Below are 17741 nucleotides of genomic sequence, written 5' to 3'. Positions count from 1 at the left end.
CAACTACACTTAAGAAACAAGCCAACATAAACAACTACACTTAAGAAACAAGCCCACATAAACAACTACACTTTAGAAATAAGCCCAAATAAGCAACTACATTTTCGAAACCAGGCCAAAAACACGCAACCCGCAACTAACCAATATTTACAAGCAACTCTGCAGAAAAACAAGCCCAAATTCGCTTATAATAAGCGGACATGGCAACACTGCCACCCGCGCGCCTGCACCAATCCACGGACAATAGATCCCCGACGGATGTGCGAAGCGGCCAATCGCCACGAGCCGTCATCCTTGATTGACGTTCAACGCGGCCAATCGCGAGACGCCGTCTCGTCATCGTCGGAGACGGATTACATTTTGACCAATGGCACCCCGAGATGGTGTCGGAGAGGGCGGTTCTAACCCAACAGATAAACCTTCGAGTAGTGTTTAACCACTTTATAAGCCCTATTTTTTGTACTTCGTTATACGACGGTGTCGCATGGGGAAAATTGCCGATGTACAAGCCCACAATGCGTCCCGTAAGCGAGGCATTGTGAGCTTGTAGATCTGCTATTTTCTGGAAAAAAGGAAAAAAATTGTGCGTGCGTGTGTGTGTAAAATGTTCACATAATTACCATGACACGCCCAAAACAGGAACGCCCGGTTTGACCTATAACAGATAAAAATCTAATCTGAATTTCTATGGGGCAGTTTCAAAATTGTCCGAATTTATTTTATCTTTTATGATTTATATTTCTTTTTTAAAGATAGGTCCATGGTTCAGGGCAGGCTATAATGTGAGCTGCACCGTGTGCCCAGTTTATTAGTTAATTTATTTAAACTACCTGTAGCAGTGAGTGAGTGAATGTCAGTCAGAACATAGCTGAAATTTACATTGCCCCAAGCAACTCACCTGATAATTAAGTTGTGTGTGTGTGTGTGTGTGTGTGTGTGTGTGTTTGTGTGTGTGTGTGTGTGTGTGTGTGTGTGTGTGTGTGTGTGTGTGTGTGTGTGTAATTACCTGATACTTTACTGCCTCTAGTGGCTTAGCCTCACCCCCTGGCACTTCTACTAATAATGTTTGCATGAAAAGTAGGCATGCATGAGCTGGAAAGAGTTTAATGCATGCTCATCTGTTACAGCTGCACAGTGTATGCCTGTTGCATGATTGTGACTACTGTACATGCTGTACATTTGTGGAGTGGTACTAAGTTAGGCTATGAAGTTTTCATGTGACCCAACCACCCATATAAAGGGCAGTTTTCACTGCTGTGCTGTGTGAGTGAATTCAGCCTATGGAGATAAACATCCTGCAGTGGTTGTCAGTTCCATCTGCCATCAGTGTCCACTGAGCTATAATAGCCTTTAGTATAACAGCTAGTAGGCAATCAACTGTCCCCCTTTCCCCTTGGATCACTCCCTGTGACTACTCAGATGTGACTACTCAGATGTGACTACTCAGATGTCATGAGCCACAATTTTCTCAAAGAAAGAACATTGCTGCAATATTTCTGAAGAAGAGAGTCATTTGTAATGTATTATTTAAAGCATTGAATCTCAAAGTGGGGTCGGGACACCCCCAGGGGACTTGGAGGGGTTCCAGGGGGTCGTAGCATCACAATCGTTTTAACCACTTTATCCATTTACACGTTGAATATTCAAAAATAGCATATCTACAATACAAGCTCACACCGCGTCACTTTGTGCTGCGCTGCGAGCTTGCTATCTGCTATTTTTGAAAAATATTGAAAATGTTGATCTTAAGTTTGAATAATTTAGATTTTTTTTTACATAAATCTTCTCTTCTGGGGGACCCTGGCACAAAACCCTTTCAGATGGGGGTCCACAGGCAAATACAAATCAATTTGGGGGTCCTTGACATGAAAAGGTTTGAGAACTACTGATTTAAAGTACCATACAGGTGGTCTGGCATGTTTAGCCCATTCACTATGACTCACAGTAGACTATTTTCCAAAGCATATTGTGGTTTGTTAGATTTTTGACGAAGCCACATACATTTCTGTACAGTATGAAAATACTCAGTGTTCAAACTTGCTTAATTTAAATGGCTATTTCTCTAGGATGTCTTTTTATTAATCAGCGTGTGTTGCAGAGATTCAGGGTCAGCCTTAATGCTGAAAATATTCCAACAAAAGATCCACCATCAATCATAAACTGGCAGCATATGTACCTCAAGCTGCTACCGCTGTGAATCACACACACATTATCTTGCCCACACACACACACACACACACACACACACACACACACACACACACACACACGAAAAGGCCCAAACCTACAAATTATGCAACCTTGCATTTCCTTTGCGTATTCTATCTGGCTCAAAAGATAATATGGTTGGAAAATGACAGAGAAGCGTCATCAAACTTTCTTTCTTTTCTTTTTTCTTTTTTTACTGAAAATGCTGAGCCAGTACCCAGCTTGAGGATACAGAGAAACATATTGAGCAAAGTACAACTGGGCATTTCAACAAAGAAAATTGACAAATAGAGATCAACCATGACAGAGATACACACTGCAAGGTGGGGCTGGATGGGATGAAAGTAGAAATCAGCTTCTTTCTCATATCCCACTCACAGAAGCTAAAAAAAATAACGCCAATGTCGGGTCATAGTGGACATTCATTTCGTTTTTCTGTTGATGCGAGTATTCAATGTTGAGTAGTCTTTGTGATTGTTGCTAACAGTCAAATGTGACGAGTATGTCATTTATGAGAGCTAGTATTGAGGCTAGCAAAGTTACCAGTCTAAATATGATCAAACAAAGATTTCTTGTTTTTAATTCATTTTGCAGTTAGCACTCAGCAATAAAAGCTAAGTATATCCATGTGTCAAGTTGTCTATATTACTACAGACAGGCCAAAAAAAAACAGAATTTTGTTCAGATAATGAGATGCATGTTCTCTGATGCATCTAATGTTAATAAAATCAGAGCAATGCATGTTCTGAATGTCTATGGGCATTATACACAGTAACATCTTGCAGTGTTCATAATTTACCTTTAAAAGTGTACAAATGGAACTAAATGGACCTGTTTGGTTCACACATGTGGTACACTTTGTTACACTATCAAAGTTAAATGAACACTCAGGATTTTACAGTGTATGACAGATGTGCAATACTGTTCCCGACGTCTTAACCCTGCTGAACTGCCCCACCTCTGCAGCTACATTTATCCTGAGGGCCTCTTAAAGGCGCCGACACACTGCAAGCATCAGACGCGTGCGTTATCAAGCGCACCCATTGTTTACCACGGCTGTAGCCACACTGGAGGCATCAAGTGGACATGTCAAAACCTGTTGACGCGTCTCTCAGAGCTGGGTTCTATTTTGGAGTGTCAACGTGCGTGGCACAGACCGTCCGAAATTAGCTGGAGCCATGCAGAAAGGTAACCTCTTTTTACTTCTTGACGGGAGAGTACAATTTCTCGACGCTTTTCAATGTGTCACAACCTTAAGAGTCCCAACAACTCATTTGGACTGAATGGAAGGAAAAATAAAGGAAATGGCAGCAAAAGATAGTTGTACAAATAGACCAGTGCATCATGTTTTAAAATTCCAGTTCAGAACATATTGGAAAATCTATCTGGGAGTTGAGTCAGAGTTCAGAATTCAAGCTCTCTTTTTTCCCCCCTCTTCCAGAGCGGTTGCACGCTAGAAGACCACTCCAGTCACTTCTCAGTGAGGCCAAGTCCCTCTCTGCCTCTCCGCGGGTGCATTTGTTGCGGCCGGTTTCCTGACATACAACTACGCCACAGCTTCCCTCCCTTCATTCGTCAAAGTAAATAGAGGGGCGGGTTCATCTGAATCCCACTGCAGATGCAGAGATTTCCGAGGACTTTGATTGGCTGATGCTGGAAGACTAGCAGGCCATTAGAGCTCAGTCCCTCACACAGAAACCTGGAATGGGAGAAAAGATGTAGGTCAACAGGCAGATAAGACACAATTTCAGTCAAGCAGAGTAAAAGGGCGAACGGAATAGTGTCCGTCAACCATTTTCCTGTATTTGATTTTCTCATGTTTGAACACAAGCTTAATTATGCTAGTAGTTGGTTTAATGTTTTTTAAACCCTTAGGGCGCAGAGTTTAATTCTACCTATGAGGGCCAATGCTTTTCAATGGGAACGGAGCGTTTTATTTGCAGAAATCCGCAAATGGCAAGAAACCACTGGCAGAATCCACCCTCATAGGTAGAATTAAACGTTGGTGTGACCGTGCCCTTAATGTGGAATCAAACAGGCAGACAATACCTGTATTATCTTCTGTTTTTAATGATTTTTTTAATGAATTTCTATTGCACATAAAACATACAAAGTTGAAACATGGAGATACAAGGTTTCTGCCCGACAGCAACAATATAGTTATCATTATTATTATCATCCTCCTATAATTTGACAAACCTCTGAGAGCAAAAATGTGTGCCCGGTTCTCCTCAGTGGCTGGAGCAATTGATCTGAATTTGCACACAGCCATTGACCATTACCATCTGAACTCAACTGCGTAGCCCTTTTTTCAATTTCATCAAATCTCAGCTTATTATTAGCGTTTATGTGTCAAACAATGGGAGAGCAGGGTTGCCAGATTTCGCATGAGAAACAAGCAGCAAGGTCTATGAAAACAAGCCCAAACTAAGTGAGCCCTAAAAGCAACAAGGTCTATGAAAAGAAGCCCACACGAAGCGCCTTCACACATACACATTACGAGTCCCCACACCCACCTGCACTTTCACAACCAACGCCAAAACGCGACGGGACGCGCGACGGGACGTGCAATAACCCCACGTTTGCAACTACTTTTGCCTGCGCACTTCACCGGGTATGGTCTAGTAATTATAAATGATTATAAATACTGATTGTCAGATTATCATGCCAACATTTCATTACAAAAGAAAACCATCCATGGTGACATTCACTGTTACAAGGGGGAAAAAAGGAAATAAGTCAATGACAAAGTCACTCACTTCAGCTGAGAAGAGCACTGCTGTTACGTCTGAGACTCCACCTCTGGTTCCACCGCCGTCGCAGCAGGGCGTATGCTCTTGATTGACAGGTACGTCTCTTCCTCTGGGTCGTAGTAATAGAACTTGCGTAGGTAGGAGATCAGGGGTCTGGAAAGAATCACAGGTAGAATCACTGCATGAACACAGCATTGCCAGGCAAAGCAAGGTTGTTAAGCTTTCACCCCTATGTGATTGTTTGTGTGTCTGCAAACTAATCTGGCAAACTACTACGCCGCATCACTGACAAATTCCTTATGCATGCTGTCAGTATGCCAAGGAACTCAATTCCCGGCAGAAAATCTAAATCAAAACCCACCTTTTCAGACTCGCATTCACTACTTAAAATTCCAATCCCCCTGTTTTGTTTACCTTTCTTTTATAGTTTTTTTTACCTTTTTAACTTGTTCTTCCTAATAAAGTTATTTTTATCTTATTTCTGTAAAGCGACTTTGAGTACCTAGAAAAGCGCTATATAAATCATTTATTATTATTATGATTATTATTATTATGATTATTATTATTATTATTACCCTTATTATTATTATTATTATCATTATTATTATCATTAGAAACACATGCGAAGGTGTCTATTTGAACACTCTCAGAGTTTAAATAAACACCCCAGGTTTGACTGTGTGAGGTATGTAAATAAAGCAGAGATTCAGTATAGGTACTTGGGCAGAGGAAGCTCCTGGATGTGGTCGATGCGGACCATCTGACGGATGCAAAAACGACAGAGGTGCTGCAGAGACTTGACGTTGCTGAAGCGAGACACAGGGTGGAGCAGCTGTACTGGGGTCGGTGGAAGCCCTGGAAAACGCACATACACACACACACACACACACACACACACAACACACACAGTCAAATCAACATTTTAGAACGGCAATTTCATGAATGCTATTTTTACCATTTCTGGGCATTTTAACCGCAAGCCTAAAGCCGAAGAATAGCTGATTTACAAGCTGTGCGACACGTTGTGAGCTTGTAGATCGGCTATTTTTCGTTCCGTAACACAAGCACACAACTAAGCATAAATCAGGCATGACCTAGACTCTATCTCTAATCCCTAAACCTAATTTTTAAATGCCCAATCCTAACCCCAACCTGAATCTTTCTCTAATTGTAAACATGTCTCTAAAAATCTTTTTGTCAACCATAAAACAACTATTCTTCTTGTGAGGACCAGGAAAATGGTCCTCACAACATCTTTTTCTCATATTCTACTATACTTGTAGGGACATTTGGTCCTCACAAGTATAGTAATAAACGCGCGCGCACACACACACACACACACACACACACACACACACACACACACACACACACACACACACACACACACACACACACACACACACACACACACACACACACACACACACACACACACACACACACACACACACACACACACACACACACACACACACACACACACACACACACACACACACACACACACACACACACACACACACACACACAAAAATGGGTGTGCATTTCTATTTCTTGATCGTTTTGACTTCTACCCCTCTACTAGAGACAAACATTGCACTTTATACTCCACTACAACGTGTGACCTATATTATGTACCTGGTACTCGAGAGCGGAGGAAGTAGAGGAATTTGCCATTCTTGGAGTGCATGATCGCCCTCTCAATGAACTCCACCACCGAATGGCAGCGGTCTTCAAACTTTGGATGACACCATAAGCTAAATGTTCCTGGAGGGGGAAAAAAAAGTATTATTTTAAGAGTCATCCATTCAAAATGATACATTCACCTGCCTGGGCTTTGGTTTTCTAAAACATGGGTTCCCAAACCTTTCAGCTCAAGTCTCTCTGGGACCCAAACAGTTCTCTATTTCTTTTTTTCAGTATTTTCACTATTCTTAAACTTTTCTTTGTTATGGAATTGTTTAGATTTTTTATTTTATTTCTGAAATTATTTTTTACAATATATAGTATTAGTATAGTATTTTTTGGGAAATCTTTTTGGTATTTTAAATATAGGAAACGTATTTAAAAAAAAAGAGGCATATTTACCCATGAAAATGGTTCCGTGACCCATTGAACCACTGCTCTAAACCACTGCTCTAAAAACATGTCTGTCTTTGTCAGCAGCCTGGCGACTGTGTTCAGGCTGCAGTGTAAACATGCAAACATGCCATTGTACAGACAATCGTGCATCATGTGATTGAGACTGCAAGTCAATAATGTGTGTTTCTAGGCATGATTTTATTAGCTCGTTTTGAGGAAGTTAGTGCTGTGGTGACCTATATATCGTCACTGTCAGGTCCAAACCTGTAAAAAAAAAAAAACTTGTGTTCCTGCCGACAACATACTAACTTTATTAGTTTCATTTATTCCCCAATGGAAACAAGCCATAGTGCTTTCTTGGGTTTAAAATCCTCTTAACAGACCTTGCATTGAACTGTACTTCCCTGTGCTTGTCTTTGCAAACTGTTAATAAAGTATTCAATCAATCAATCAATCAATCACATGGATCCAATGTAGTTATTATTTATCTTGTTATCTTGTTAATACTTTGCAATGGTTATATATTTATAAAAAACACAGACAGACTTAACTTTCCACTTACAAACAGTTTTCAAAAGTAGCCAAAATAGCTGATCTATAAGTTCACAATGCGTCGCATTTTGTACAACACCTTTACATGAGAAGTAATTTTGAGAAGTAAATTTTGTGTGTGTGTGTGTGTGTGTGTGTGTGTGTGTGTGTGTGTGTGTGTGTGTGTGTGTGTGTGTGTGTGTGTGTGTGTGTGTGTGTGTGTGTGTGTGTGTGTGTGTGTGTTTTGTGCAGAAACATAGACAACGCACATCCTCCGTTCCTTGGCGCTGAGCTTTAAACTGTAAAGACAGTAATAATAAAACAAAGGTATGGCTCGCAACTCACTTTGATGCTCCAGGTTTTATTTCACAATACAGCTGATACGACGTTTCGACCCTTTCGGTCTTTTTCAAGTATAAACAAGAACAGGAAATGACCTCTTTTTATACAGGAACAAATGATTTTGGTTACCAGCCCCACCTGGTGATCAGGGGCGGTACCAAGACTTAATCAACATTTTGTCAAGAGACAACTTATCAAAAGACAACATTTCATCTTTTACATTTTACAGAGTATTAACATTTACTTGATTTTTACAACTATTTTTTAGAAAAAAGACTTTAGTAAAAATTAAAATTTAGTAAAAATTAAAAATTAAACACATTAATTGTGTGTTTTGTGTTAACATTTATCTGCACTGCATGTTTGCACAAATGGGATAAGTGTTTTAGTATATTTCAATGCATGTATTGATGTTTCTGTATGACTTGCTCCTTTACTGTTGTGTATACTGTATACTGTATACTGGAACAGTCTCCAAAAGGCACAATGCGTATGATTCTGTGCATGACTCATCCCTGTAGTGGGGTGTGTGTATGTGTGTGCGTGTGTGCGTGCGTGCGTGCGTGCGTGCGTGCGTGCGTGTGTTTGAGAGAGTCTATGTTGTGTGCGCGCGTGCACACTCACTTGCACACGCGCAAACAACATTTTCAGTGAAGACGGTTTTCTCTCAAGCATGAATATGGGCATGTTCAAATATACATTGTGTTGTATGCCAATGATTGAGTGCCTGCATGCGGAGTGTGCATGTGTGTGACTCACCGCGGTAGTGCTCCATGCGCGTGTGGTGCGTGACTCCTTGTGATCTAAAGCTGAGGCTGAGGATGTAGCGCGGGTCGGAGCTGTCCCGGACCAGGAACGAACCGTCCGGTTTACCCTTCAACTTCATCTCTGCGTCCTCCCAGTTCATAGGACCCCAGTACCATCCGCACTGGAGTGGGAGTGGGGAAAGGACACATACATTGATATGAATTATTTGTCTTATAGTGGCAGGGTGGCCCCAATGGGATAGAGGGGCTGATAACAGATAATAGATCTGAAAGTGACAGATAATCACTTTCCCCAGCCCAAAAACATCTGTCTTAATTTGCATACGCTAGTTTGGCTTTGATGATTGGCAGTGAGTCTATTACATGTGTAATCATTTTGTGCAGGCCCCATCCTTGAATGTGGCACTTGAGATATTTAGTTCATCAAAAAGTTTTAAAAGAACATGTAATCTGGAGATAGACAGTCATACACGTTTTAGAACAAGAGCTCTTTCATGGTTCAAGGTCTCTTCTTAGAACAGAGAGAATGTATTGTTTTAAGTCAGGTCAAACTGTTTTAGTTTGTTTGACAGAAGTTTTTCATCCATAACATTCAAAGAATAATAATAAGAAGAATGGAAATAGAACTATGTGTTCATCCAATGGTTTCATCAGTGCAAAGCCACTGCTATCCATATCCTGCCTACAGTATATGTGGGCCTGTCAGTCAGATAAATGTCAGTAAATTATTTAGAAAATAATTTGCCAGGCCAGATATTACCAATAGTTGGCGGGCCAGTACTGGCCCACAGGCCACCTATTGCCTACCACTGCTATAGTGTAGAATAGATTATCCTAACTTATTATCCTGAATTGTGTCTTTCTCTTTCATCTGCTCGTGTTATATAATTACTGGTTGATTTGCTGAAGCACTGCAACATTGAAAACATTCACATCCTAGATCAGTCTGCTAGTAGATATATGCGCGCTCTCTCTCTCTCTCTCTCTCTCTCTCTCTCTCTCTCTCTCTCTCTCTCTCTCTCTCTCTCCCTCTCTCTCTCTCTCTCTCTCTCTCTCTTTCTCTCTCTCTCTCTCTCTCTCTCTCTCTCTCTCTCTCTCTCTCTCTCTCTCTCTCTCTCTCTCTCTCTCATATATATTTTCATGTAAACACAAATCAGTTTCTCTTACACTCTCTAGCACAGGGCTACTCAACTTAAGATGGCTCAGGGGCCACTCAGCAAAATACCAAAAGTCCAAGGGGCCGCAAGCTAAAAATGACGGTCCTATTTTGGATTTTTTGATTTTGTAACACACACTACGCATTGTTATTGTTATAAGAAAATGTACATTTTGACATCATATTCTTTTCACTGTACCTGTTTATTTTGTGTGTATGTCCAGTGGCATCAGTTCAGCAAAAGCTAAGGTATGGCAAGGTTAGGGTTGCCAACTCCCAGAGATTGAAATAAGGGACACCTACCCTGGGCGCGCGGCAAAGCCGCACGTCCGAAAAAAAATGGGGGTCAAACCCCCCAAAAAACCCGAAATGCATAGAAAACTATGCATTATACCTGTAACAATTGATGTTTGTTTTTGAAAAAAAATGTAGCAACCCATATATTTGAACGGAAATGTATATTTTTATCCTGTGCTTAAAAAAATGGTTTGACCATGAGGGGCCGCCAAGACGCTGCTTTGGGGCCGCATGCGGGCCGCGGGTTGAGTAGCGCTGCGTCTAGCACAATGGTTCCCAAACTTTTCAGGCCACTACCCCCCAAAATAATCAGATTTGAACTGGGGACCCCCCACCCTGAAGAGCACTTGGAATTTTTTGGCATTACATTTAGTTTGCCTCGGTTCCACAAATAAATATTGTGAAAATTGCCGAACTACAAGCTCACGATGCCTCACACTGTGAGGCTTTGGGAGCGGCTATTTTCACAATGTTTGCCTCTTTCTTACGTAATATTTGACAATGTGGCCAATTTGGTATTAAAAGGGTCTTAAAGGTCATTAAATTGTAACTTTAGAAATGTGATACCCTGTATACACGTATACTGTATGTTGGTTTGTTTACTGTTGAGTGAGAAAACAATGTTGCCCATTAAGCTTATCATCTGTGAACCCCCCAAAAAAAAATTTGGGGACCACTGCTCTAGAACATAATGTCAGTCTTTCTCACCCTCCCACACACATACAACATGCAGTACCTTCTCAAGCTCTCTCAGACTGGCGGTGAAGTTGCTTGCTTCAGGCCGTTGCAGGGGGCAGAGCATGGGAGGCAGGGCCAGTCTAGCTGGGTGCAGGGTGTCTGCCTGTGATGGGTTTGAATGAGGCAGGGCCCGGAGAAATGCGTCTAATAGAAAGACAATCAAGTGCCCAAGTAAAGTTTTCTGAAGTAGTCCATCCAAGAGATTTTTTTTAATCTGGAACTAATATTACTAATGCATTGCAGATATGAAATGGTGAGATTGTAATAAAAAAAATCACAATAATGTACTTACAGGTGACGAAAGTAAAACATTCAGTTCACTTTAAAATGACCACACGACTATAACATCAAAGTAACATGACCTATAAATAATTTTGATCTAAAATGAAGGTTCTTTATAAAATGAGATATTCAATACACATATAGTGCACAGCGCTCACCGACCTACTCTTCCAAAAGATATTCCCGACTTGAGGAAATAGTGGATTATTAATACCACCACAAATCCTTTTTCAGATCTTTTATTTTTGCATTTTATACTTTATTTACGATAGATACAGTAAACAGAGAGACAGGAAAGGCGGGGTAGAGAGAGGGGGGAGAAATGCAGTAAAACGCCTTGGGTCAGATTCAAACTGGAGTCAGCTGTGGGAAGGACTAATAGGCTTATTTATGTGGTATGCGCTCTTACCCTGTGATCTACCAATCAATTTTTACATGGAAATGTTATGGAATGAATCTTAAAATGTGGCACAAACCACAACCATCGGTTTTAGCACCGTTGTGAGGGGGGCATGTCAAACTACAGTATGACTAACACTTCCCAGTTCCCAATGCGTTCTGTGTCTCGCGAAGGGAAAACTCTACCGGCAAAGTCACTCAGGGTGACACCGAGAAGTGTCACTAAGGCGCGGTCGCTTCAAGAATGACTAGTAGGCAGACAGCATCACAGACAGACAGACAGACAGACAGACAGACAGATAAACAGACAGACAGACAGACAGACAGACAGACAGACAGACAGACAGACAGACAGACAGACAGACAGACAGACAGACAGACAGACAGACAGACAGACAGATAGACAGACAGAGAATAATTCTAGTTATTCTAGAACAGGGGCCTTCAACGTTTGCCAGGCCAAGGACCCTCTAGCAGAGAGAGAGATGAAGCAGCCAGGGACCCCCTCTATTGTATACGCTTCGCAATGCGAGGCGTTGTGAGCTTGTAAATCTGCTAATTTGGGCTAAAGGTCTCCTCAGAAAAGGGATGCTAGGGTTCAAGTGGTTAATGTAAAATCAAATCATATCACACAAAGATTTGGCGGACCCCCTACAGTAGCTCTGCCTCTGAGGACCCCTGTTCTAGAATATAGAATTCTACAGTAGGCATGGCCTAGACCGGATCAGACTGGTCAGTACGGAATGAAAACCAGGCCTCCATGTGGAACGCCTGATGACGCAAGGTTAACTATCTATCCCTCCTCCAACACTCTTACCATTGAGGCTGATACTGTGCTGCATGGTGGCATGTGAGGAAGGAGGTGGAGGAAGAGGCAGGGGAAGGGACTGCAGGGAAGCCCCCATGACACTCACTAGGAAAGGCCCAGGCTGCGGCCCGCCTATGTCATCTAGAACAAGAGCAGGACAGGGGGTGAGGGGTGGGGGGGAGGCAGAAAGGAGAGGAAGGAATAAAGGAGTGAACAAATAAGGGCATAAACAAAATTTAAGAAGGATGCAAGAGAGGGAGGTTGAACGGAAGCAAAGGAAGGAAGGAAGGAAGGAAGGAAGGAAGGAAGGAAGGAAGGAAGGAAGGAAGGAAGGAAGGAAGGAAGGAAGGAAGGAAGGAAGGAATCTGCTTCCTTCCTATAAAGGAAGGAAAGAGAGAATCTCCTTCGTTCCGTGGGGGGGTCTATAATATGCACATTCAACGCTGTGGCTCATGGAATCAGAAGGAATATCTGATGTTCTAGTGACAACATATTTTTGAAGGTTAACCTGGAAGTTACTTGTTCCTACGGCAGATTTCCAATGGAATTTTTGCATTGGGTTTTGAATGAGTAAAGATTAACAATAAAACATAAACAAATTATTAACCAGTCAAGTGGCTCAGCTGCTGCCAGTCAGTTCAGTTGGCATTTGGTGCTTCTGCAGTGATTCTGTAAGCAATACAAAGCAATGCTATAGTTCTACACTATATTTTGATAGCAGTTGTCTTTTTGATGATGTTTTTTTTTTTAATTCAACATTCAACCTATGAAGCAAAGTCCGAATCAATGATGAGAAACCTTTCTTTAGAGAGCCAAAGGAAAAAGGTCACTCAGCTTTACACAGACACACTGTCCACAGTGGTGAGTCAGCAAGACATTTTAAGCTACATTATAGACTTTACCTCCCTATCAGCTCAATAATATCACCACAGTTCCCATGCAGTTCAAGAGAAAAGCATATCGTTGCTGTCGGGCAGTAACCTCCTATCTCCATATCTTAACTGTTTGTGTTTTTTTCGTAACTTAACGCCCTACTTTATCATACCTGCAGCCTCAAACAGAAGCATTAAAAGTAGCAGATCCGCAAGCTTGCGCTGCTATAACAGTTTTGGACATGCCAAACATGTTACTGTTGTCACATGAAAACCTTTAAACCTTTACCTTCAAACAATATATATTAAAAAAAAATAACATTTAGACCTGAGGCCGATTCTAAAAACGCCTTCTAAACCCTGACCTAAGTTTTCTGAAAATTTTCAAATATTTATTCAAAAATTACAAAAAATTGATGTTGCTATACTGTGCATAGCAACAACAACCACAAAAGGGGTTCCCGGATTGAAAGGTATAGTTACGTATAGGGGTTCCCAGTCTAAATGGGATAACATCATTGCATTACTATGAAAATGTTATCACTGCATTCTGAAGCTTCAGGTCCAAAGTACAACCTTTCAAATCGCCACAGTGTTGCTTCTCTAAAACGTAAAGCTGCTGCACAAGAAGTCACACTGGGGGGGGGGGGATCAAGTCGGAAAGACCACAGATTATGTGTAGATATAGGTCTGTCGGGTGGAGGTGTGATACCGTGTCTAGAGGCAAAGTGTACATATAAGGATGCAGTGGTTTAGAACTGGAGTCAATGCGTGCAAAGAAGGAAGATTAGAGGTCAACCAGACAGAAAGAGTTTTTTTAGTTCAACTGAAAGCAGGTGTTGACTGAACAAGAGAGGAAGCGATAGAGAGATGAGAGAGATATACCTAATAGACTGAGACTTCTGCGTGGGGGAGGCGGAGGTGTGGGCGGGTGTGGAGTGTTTGCCCCTCGGCGGGAAATATCTACATCCATCAGGGAAACAGTCTCACCTATATATACAACCCAGAAATTAAGGTAGAAGATAGAAGAGGAAAGTCAAAGAAAGAGAGGGAGAGAGACATGCAGGGACAGAAACAGAGAAAGTGAAAATGTTGAATAGGGTTTCCATGACAGCAAGATGGAAAGCAAATGCTACATGACAACCCTACTTCAAAGAGACGTTAAAGTTTGTTAAAAGTGTGTGTCAATCATAACATGATAATATATTATTATTATTATTATTATTATTATTCAGTTATTGTTAAGATAACTACAGAACCCTGAATAAATAGCCTGGGAGCCTGAGAAGTTGTTCCATAAACAGTAAATAACCCCAGAAAAAAATAACCTCAATGGTATCAGCTTCAATAATGTGTAGCCCTAGGCCTCACATGATCAAACTGCTGTTTCAGATGTCTTTCCGGCCCACAGCAGCATTTGTGAGGGGTAAACACTGTGTGTGTGTGTGTGTGTGTGTGTGTGTGTGTGTGTGTGTGTGTGTGTGTGTGCGCGTGCGTGCGTGCGTGCGTGCGTGCGTGCGTGCGTGCGTGCGTGCGTGCGTGCGTGCGTGCGTGCGTGCGTGCGTGCGTGCGTAAAGCGTTTGGCCCTTACCAGTGAAAGCTGATAGAGAGGCAGGAGAGAAGGCACTTTGGGCCCTGGTCAGTCGAGGTTGGCTGTGGCTGCATGTGAGGAGAGAAGGGAATGAGATGCAGAAAAGTATATGAAGTTAGGTAAGGACTGCAGGTGTGGAGATGTTATCACTTGGAGATGTTATCACAACCAATTTAAAAGAAAATGTTAGACACGCCACATGCATGTGTTGTTATAAGCAGGGGTCATCGCCATGCTGGCTTATGGTGGACATTTTTGTCAAAATTCAATTTTGGCCATGGACATACAAATGAGTGGACAATAGGCCTACTATAACCAGAATCTTTTCAGGTCTGTAACTCTGAGAGTGCACAAAGGGAACCAAATGGACCATACAGGGTCCATTTGGTTGGTTAGTAACCAACTGGGAGTTGGTTGGTTACTAACCAACCAACTCTCAATGTTATGGGGGTCAGAAAACCTGGGGACTGACATTCAGTAATTGGGTCTTATGATCAAAATAAGAACATTAATGTTAAACAAAAAATCAAGGCCAAGACTTGCCATGGAGACATTTTGTCCTGTACGACACATTGATAACCCCTGGTTATAAGTGAGTATCTGTTGTATTTTGTATTAATCTTTTTACCTGTCGCTGTCCTGTTCAGCACCAGTGGCCATATCCATTAGACTTCCAGCAGAAGAGATAGAATAGGTCACTGATGGCCTCTTATCCAGAAGATGGTTGGAGCCACTACAGCTTTTAGTCCGAAATAGTTTGCTCAGCCTAATCTTGAGTGAGCCTTTCCTGGACTTCACCGGAACCTTTAGTGCTTTGTCCCCCACGCACCCTCCTCGGCCCGTGGGCGTCCTCGGCGCACTAGAGCACCTATCGGGCCGCCTCCTAGGTGTCGACGCCTGGCTAAGGTTAGGGCTGGTGGCCCGGGTCGAGCTCTGTCCGGGTGTAGCTGCCGGACCCTGAGGGACAACAACAACAACCTCTGAAACTCCGGGAGGAATTTGCGAGCTCGGAGGATTGGACAGGTTTCTGTGGAGGATGCACGCCGCCTGTGCGTCAAGTTGCGCCGCCGTGGGGCAGGAGCCCCCCGACATCCCCTCCACCTGTCTGGTCAACTCCGCTTGAAAACTGCTGAGGGAAAAAGCTCCGGACATTTTCTGAACGATTTCCCTTTTCCTGTTGAGCAAAAACGCACGGCGCCCGTTCTCATCGTCCGTCTCGTCCCCCACCGGGCACTCGTCGTCCATGCCCAGCCCGGCCATGGCATCCCCGGTGCCCAGCCCTTCCAGCACCAATAAAGCATCGCTAGTTTCGGTCGGATCGTCCCCGGGCTCCATCATCATGCCTCCCCCCACCGGCCCAACATGCGTGCCCCCCTGACACGAACATTGTGGGAGCTCGCCGTCCTTGAACAAGATCTTGGGCACCGCGCGGACCCCCAGCTCCCCGAACCGCCGGGCCAGCTCGAAGACGGAGGAGCCCGGCTCTCTCTCCCCGGGAGACGCGCATCCCCACTTGGACTCGATCATGGCCAGCGGGGTGGCTTTATCGGCCAACAGAGGCCATTCCGTGGAGCCGGTGATCAAACCGTGCTGCCGACACATCATCTCGGCAGCCGTGGTGCCGTCCATCCCCGCGGACACCGTGGATAATGTAGGATGCAGACCCCACGTCTGGACCAAGTGCTGTTGCGCGTCTCCGCCGGGGCTCGGCGTGTTGTTGTTGCTCCTGGACAGCAGGTCACCAGGGGCAGAAGAGCCGGGGATCTTATCTGTTATATCCATCTGATGCCTGGGCTGAATCCTACGGTCTGAATCGCGGTCTAAGAGACCCTCACCGCCGCGCATTATAGTGGGGAAAACGAGGAGCTGAGGCCGTAGCAGGCCGCCTCCTCTGGAGGAGAAATCATGATGAAAACCCGGGGCCTCCGTCATCGCACCCTGTGCCGCCACGGGAGGGGGAGACGCCATCACTCCCATCATCATCATGTCAGGTGCCGCCGTTCCTCCTCCTCCTCCTCCTCCTCCTCCGACGGGAGACTGGCCGCTGTTCAGCGCCGCCGGGAGGCGGTGGTTGCTGGGATGCGACGCCGATAGGAGGCCCGCCGTCGGATCCCGTGCGAATTCCAAGCCTCCTTTCAGGACCTCCTTCATGCCGAGTCCTGCCACCACTCCACCCGACGACAGATTCCTGTTCTCCTCGTCCAATAAGCGGTCGTCCTCGGCCGCGGAAACCAGGCGCATCAAGACAAAATCGGGCGACATACCTTGCGCGTTGTTCATAATTATAATTCCTCATGAATTCGCGGAAAAGGAATTAAGGCGATCCTCTGCAGATTCTTGCACACACTTCACATTATAGCTGCTACACCGACGCGATGATGATCTCTTCCTATAATAAAGAAAGGGCCAGAACCGTTATCTGCCATAAATAGGCTGCGAGGAGCGATATGCAAGCTGTATTTCAGCCGCTCTTTCATCCTCCCATCAGATCAGCGTCCATCTTTACAACGACGTCCAGCTCAGAGCCCTGGGGTCAAACATACGGTCTTATATTTGCTAGAATAAAAGCTCCTAACGGTCAATGACCACTGTCTCTCTCTCCGTTCAACACCGAAGCCTCACCAGTGTTGCCAGATCTTGCGAGAGAAACAAGCAACTGGGTCCATGAAAACAAGCCCAAAAGAAGCGACTATTAGGCCACATGACATGAGCACTTTAAACCTACATAGGCTATTTGAAAATAGCAGATCTACGAACTTGTAGATCTGCTATTTAAAAAAAATCTTGAAGAAAATGTTAAAGATTTGGAATGTTTGAAACATTTTAACAACACAAATCTTGAATGGGGGTCCCTGGCACAAAATATTTTCAGTAGGGGGTCTACTCTGCAGACAAATACATATTAATGTGGA

At 43.5% G+C, this 17741-nt stretch overlaps 1 protein-coding gene across 2 annotated transcripts; it reads right to left on the bottom strand.

The window, feature by feature from the left end:
* Positions 1 to 2426: 2426 nt before the first annotated feature.
* On the bottom strand, positions 2427 to 17418 carry socs7 (suppressor of cytokine signaling 7). 2 transcript variants are annotated; one of them, XM_080449292.1, is made up of 9 exons: positions 15458 to 17418; positions 14830 to 14897; positions 14124 to 14228; positions 10876 to 11021; positions 8679 to 8847; positions 6603 to 6731; positions 5681 to 5816; positions 4968 to 5114; positions 2427 to 3907 (listed from the first exon to the last, which is right to left on the bottom strand). In XM_080449292.1, the coding sequence occupies exons 1-8, from the start codon at positions 17107 to 17109 to the stop codon at positions 4991 to 4993; spliced, it is 2529 nt and encodes an 842-aa protein (XP_080305418.1). In that variant the 5' UTR covers positions 17110 to 17418; the 3' UTR covers positions 2427 to 3907; positions 4968 to 4990. The 2 variants fall into 2 exon arrangements, with proteins under 2 accessions (XP_080305418.1, XP_080305419.1); XM_080449293.1 differs by lacking the exon at positions 14124 to 14228.
* Between the last annotated feature and the right edge of the window lie 323 nt (positions 17419 to 17741).

The sequence above is a fragment of the Gymnoscopelus braueri genome, assembly GCF_963280865.1.
Source record: "Gymnoscopelus braueri genome assembly, chromosome: 2".
Classification (NCBI taxonomy): domain Eukaryota; kingdom Metazoa; phylum Chordata; class Actinopteri; order Myctophiformes; family Myctophidae; genus Gymnoscopelus; species Gymnoscopelus braueri.
This window is presented reverse-complemented; position numbering and strand designations above follow the sequence as displayed.

Excerpts from the sequence above, each read along its gene's own strand:
- socs7 (XM_080449292.1), bottom strand. The coding sequence starts at position 17,109 with ATGAACAACGCGCAAGGTATGTCGCCCGATTTTGTCTTGATGCGCCTG. Across the intron at positions 11,022-14,123 it reads CAGAAGTCTCAGTCTATTAG|ACGCATTTCTCCGGGCCCTG; the intron begins GTATATCTCTCT and ends TCTTTCTATTAG. Across the intron at positions 8,848-10,875 it reads GTCTGAGAGAGCTTGAGAAG|TGCGGATGGTACTGGGGTCC; the intron begins GTACTGCATGTT and ends CTCCCACTCCAG.